The sequence below is a fragment of the Primulina huaijiensis genome, chromosome 5 (assembly GCF_012295235.1).
Source record: "Primulina huaijiensis isolate GDHJ02 chromosome 5, ASM1229523v2, whole genome shotgun sequence".
Lineage (NCBI taxonomy): Eukaryota > Viridiplantae > Streptophyta > Magnoliopsida > Lamiales > Gesneriaceae > Primulina > Primulina huaijiensis.
The window spans coordinates 7,554,771-7,559,968 of NC_133310.1; the positions used below are offsets into that span (position 1 = coordinate 7,554,771).

The 5,198-nt window shown below is 34.9% G+C and overlaps 1 protein-coding gene across 1 annotated transcript; it reads right to left on the reverse strand.

The window, feature by feature from the left end:
- Positions 1 to 472: 472 nt before the first annotated feature.
- LOC140977549 (LOB domain-containing protein 12-like) lies at positions 473 to 1,643 on the reverse strand. Its single transcript, XM_073442301.1, has 2 exons — positions 1,341 to 1,643; positions 473 to 930 (listed from the first exon to the last, which is right to left on the reverse strand). Exons 1-2 carry the CDS (start codon positions 1,494 to 1,496, stop codon positions 541 to 543), a joined length of 546 nt encoding a protein of 181 aa, XP_073298402.1. The 5' UTR covers positions 1,497 to 1,643; the 3' UTR covers positions 473 to 540.
- Between the last annotated feature and the right edge of the window lie 3,555 nt (positions 1,644 to 5,198).

A 5,198-nucleotide genomic window follows, 5' to 3' on the forward strand; every position in this document is an offset into this window, starting at 1 on the left:
CCGTCGCCTGAGTCACACAATTAAATTATTATTATTTAACTAGTTTTTAATTAGTTGAGTATTAGTAAAATTAATTAACAATTATGTAGAACTTTGTCATCAAAATAACACATGATTGTTAATTACGTTATACATACACACACACAGACACACACACACACATATAAACGAAATTTCCAAATTTATACATATTAATTTTGATAATTTTAAAAAAAGAATGAAAGGAGAATTTGATTTTATTTACATATTCAAATTAATACATCATCAATTTTTTAGGAGAGGTTCTTAAAAGGTGAAAAGTAGTCAAATTAAGTATTTTGAAATAGCCAAATAAAACAAACTCGTGAATGTTTTTTGAAAGAATTATTATATATTATAAAAATTAGGGATGTTTTCATGTGGTTGAGTCACACTATAACTCACTAAAATATTTATACAAAATCATAATTCTTATGAAAAAAATACCAACAAAAAAAATAAATAAATAAAACATTATAAAAAGACATTAAACAAAACATGAATAATTTATTTAATCAATATTCAAGAAACCATGTCATGCCCAACGTAGGACTCTTTCTTTAGAGATTCGTATACGGCATGATTGCTATTGCTATAGCTATCATTATTGGAAGAGTTAGAGCTGAGAAACTGAGGGAGATGGTTATAGTTATTTTGGAACAAGAATGATTTATCATCTGCCTCAACAAGTAGCGGATTGATATTCTGAAAATTATTCAGCTGATCTTGTTGCTGCATTTGAATGCAAAGTATCTCGGCTTGAGCCATGGCTAGCTGCATTTGGAGCTGAGAAACTTGGTTTTGAAGGTAAGATATCGCGCCTACGCAGCCATAGACCGGATCCCGAACCCTAGCGTTTGCCTCATAGACGAGGCTGCTAACTGCGTCCGCTCTTTGATGAACTTGAAGTTCCTGCCAGGATGATGGTGATATTGTTAATGTTTGTTAATTAAGTCAAGTAAATGCATACGTGAAGATGTAAAAACAAATTTTTGTTTTTATGATTAAGAATATTGATTTGCATATACCGTAGTCCCTTAAAGGGTTTTCTTGAAAAGCTCTAGGGTTTTGATGTCAAATTGGTTATTCAGGTTCTTCTGTACTAAAAATTGTTGTAGGTAGAGTGTCAGGATTTGGCGAAAAACTACATATTTTTTTCACATTCAGATGGTGTGACCGGTTACGGTTATGCTACATCAAGTAAAGCACACCATATATGTGTAGACTATCCACTAACTAAAGATTCATCCCAGGTAATGATCTCGAAGTTGCGGATACGACGAAAGGAGTATGAAAACATGAAGGGAAAAAAAAAGATGTACCTGCAGCATCTTGCTAACGTTGCTGGCACCAAAAACCTTGTGAACGATGGCGAACTTGTGAGGGTCATTGGACTGGAAGTACGGTGCAAATAGACAATCCTTGGCGCAGCGCCGCCTCAGCAACTTGCACGACGCACACGGGGAGTTTCCACCCATTCGAGAGATCTTGCCTTTTTTGTTTTTTTAAGAAGTGAACTTGTGAAATGGTTGTTGGAAAAAGTCGCAGAAAGGGTGTTTTTGTAATGGCTACAGAGTGGGTGCTGTGCGTGTGCGTCCAAGTTCATTTAGGCGTTTAAATTAATTCTAGTAATGGTGGATGATAATTAATTAAAATTTTAAAATATATTTTGTTAGATGTGATTGTTTTTAAGCAATCAGAGCAATCTTTGAATGTGAAAAAGGTACACGAAGCATGTGGGATAACGTTAATTAGGAAGTGAAATTAATAATCATAGCAAAATTATTAGGCGGTACTAATATATTAATGCAGCTAGGGGAATGGAAGCATTTCTTTTAAATAAATACATAAATAATACGACTTCTTGTAAAAATATATATATTTTTTGTACGTGGCTCGTGCATAAAAAAACAAAGATTGATATCGTGGAACTTGATTGCATAAGTTAATAGATCGATGTTGACTTCAAAAGACTTCTATATTATCTTATAATATAATTATCTTATCAAGTTTCAATCTTAATATGAAAAATCAAAAAAATTGGCCTCAAAATAATTCAAAATGTACACATGCCAAAATTGTAATTTGAAATGACATTTTGACACATGATGCCATCAGATTTTAACAGCCTCTTGAAGGCTGATTATTGCCTATAAAAACTAAGTTTATGGTTATTGGGAGGAAATGCACCATTTCTAGCTTACTCTGGGAGGCTTATAAATAGATGCATTGGTTTATTGAAAAATCAAACTAAAATCACTTCAAAAATTTCAGAATTTTCGAGCTACACCAACTGTGAAAGGAAGGACGAAATTCTACAACACTTTCGAGCAAGAGTGCTGAAGAATATCGCGCCAAAGTTATGTCATACGTAGATCATTTGAGAGAATAATATTACACGCACACTAAAAAAAAAAGGCAAAAGACAACGGGTTTTAACCATTATTGTATGTCAAATAAAACTGTTGTTAAAGGTCACGTGGTTAAAGGGTGCGCTCAAAGACAACGGTTAAAAACCGTTGTCGTAGACGTCAAAAGACGGCGGTGAAAAACCGTTGTCGTATGTCTTGTAAAACCGTTGTTAAAGGCCCTGTGGTTAAAGGGTGCGCTCAAAAACAACGGTGAAAAACCGTTGTCATACACGTCTAAAGACGACGGTGAAAAACCGTTGTCGTAGCATTGAAAAATCTGATTTCCGTCCCTAATTAGCGACGATTTTTGCATATAAATTCCGTCGCTAATGTTTTACGGAAAATAAAAAAAAAATAATTTTTTCTTCAATAATTATATAAAAATACTTACAATATTTGTTATAATAATAATATTTATAATCTTAACTCTTAGAATTGAAGCGAAATAAATTTCTGGAAGAGAGAAAAATTTTGTGGAAGAGAGGAAAATTTATTGTGTGAAGAAAAATGAACAAGGACGAGGATATTTATAGACAAATTGAATTGTGCAAAGTCAATGGTGATCTTGAAAAAGCTACAAAAACTCTTTCCAAATTTAACTCTGAGTTCGGAAAAACTTGACTCGATGTTGATGATGGGAAAAGACGGCAATGTTGGTCTTGGGTGCATTAATAACGTGATTGATCTTGGAGAATCTTCCAACTCTGGGTCACAACCAAATGTTTTGTGAATGATAGTAAAGTTACTTCAAACTCTCCAAGAGAAACTTTTTCTACTCAAAGACCAAAGCAAAGAAAGCGACGGTTCATTTGCCACTATTACTGTAAGTCAGCCCACATCAAAATTTTTTGCTTTAATCTGAGAGATGATTATATGAGCTGGAAAGCAAACTGGATGTTGCACAAGGTGTTGCCCAACACCAAACGTAACACTGTCAACAGGAAATACCCAGTGAAGAAAGTTTGGGTACCTAAGGCCGAAATTCGACGCATCGTTATTTATACATCTTTGAAAACTAACATTGCAGGTTGTTTGTATTTCGACAATGGTTGCTCGCGCCACATGATAAGATCTAAAGATCACCTCACTGATTATTGATAAACGCAAGTTTTTGCACTAAAATTACCCAAGGAATTGGCCTGAAAATGTGCGATTATCGAGCCGATTGACATGTTTTGCCAGTTGTTTATGTCATTTCATGAATCAAGCATGAGCGCATAACTTGCGACCAACAAGGAATAAATTAAATGTCGAAATGGAAGAATGAAGTGAAAAAGAAAGCAGAAGAAGCGAAATTTTTTTTTGGATAAACAGTAGCACGCGCGGGTGCGCGAAAACCCCTGCCCTAGAGGCTCAAGATCAAAACTCTTCGCGATGTGCAAAATCCTGCGTAGCCACGTGTGTAGGTGACAGGCACAAAATCTGACGGGCTTTTCTTGGGCTTTTGCAACCATTCGCGCACATATAAAAATTTAAACCCTAGCCATAGAAAAAGGAGGGCCGCAATCACGTACAAAAATCCAGAGAACGGGAAAGAGAGCGAGAACGAAGACGAAGAGCGCATCTACCAGGGACGGAGTCGCAACTCTGATTCAATTCTTCTTCCCTTCATCTTACTTAATTTTAGTCTATTAGTGATATTGAAGAACATGAATTTATTTTGTTCACTACACCAAAAACGGCATTCGACAACGGATTTTATCCGTTGTCGTAGCCTTTCTAAAACTGTTGTAATTGAGGGTGTTGTTGAAAGTCCGTTCAACGACAACGGTTTTTATCCGTTGTGGTAGGTCGAATTTGTGACAGTTTTTTAAAACCGTCGTAAATAATATTAGCCACGGATTTATTCAAAACCGTCCCTAATTTTGAATGAGAGACTGTTTATTAAACCGTCGCTAAAATTCGAGACGGTTCTCAATAAATTCCGTCGCTAAAAGAGCGACTGTTTATTAAACCGTCGCTAAAATTCGAAACGGTTCTCAATAAATTCCGTCGCTACTTTTAGCGACGGTTTATAATCATGATTTCCGTCGCTAATTTGTTTCGAAAAATAAAAAAAAACTTTTTATAATTTAATAAATCTAAAAAAAACTAACAATCGAAACTAAAATTGTGTAAAAGAGAAAAATTTTAAATGTTGTGAAATAGTAAAATCGTTTAAGAGAGAAAAATTTTAAATTTTGTGAAGTGATGAGAATAATTTTAAGTGTTGTGAAGTAGTAAAATCGTGTACGAGAGAAAAATTTTAAGTGTTGTGAAGTGGTGAGAAAAATTTTAAGTGTTATGTGAAGTGATAAATTCGTGTAAGTGAGAAAAATTTAAGTGTTGTGGAGGTATATGGACCGAGTATGGTGATATTTATAGATAGTTTGCGACGGATTTTGTTTAAACTGTCGCTATTGGCGACGGTAATTGAAAAACCGTCGCAGTTTTTAATTTTGCAACTGTTTGGATCTAAACTGTTGCTAACCGTCGCTATATTTAGCGACGGGTTTTGTCTAACCGTCGCTAATTTTAAACATGCGACGGGTTTACGTAAAACCGTTGCTAAATTTAGCGACGGTTTAGACAAAACCATCGCTAAATTAAAATTAGCGACAGTTTCCATTTAATCGTCGCTAAATATTGCAACGTTCTCATAAACCGTTGTTGTTTGTCCAAAAACCACGCTAATCGACAACGGTTTCTTAAAACCGTTGTCGATTGTCCAAAAAAGCACGCTAATAGACAACGGTTAGAACCGTGTCATTGACCCTAAAAAAACGCTCA

Bases quoted from the DNA above. Each gene is read 5' to 3' on its own strand.
- LOC140977549 (XM_073442301.1), bottom strand. From the start codon at position 1,496: ATGGGTGGAAACTCCCCGTGTGCGTCGTGCAAGTTGCTGAGGCGGCGC. The intron at 931-1,340 runs GTACATCTTTTT...TCATCCTGGCAG, and splicing joins ACGTTAGCAAGATGCTGCAG to GAACTTCAAGTTCATCAAAG.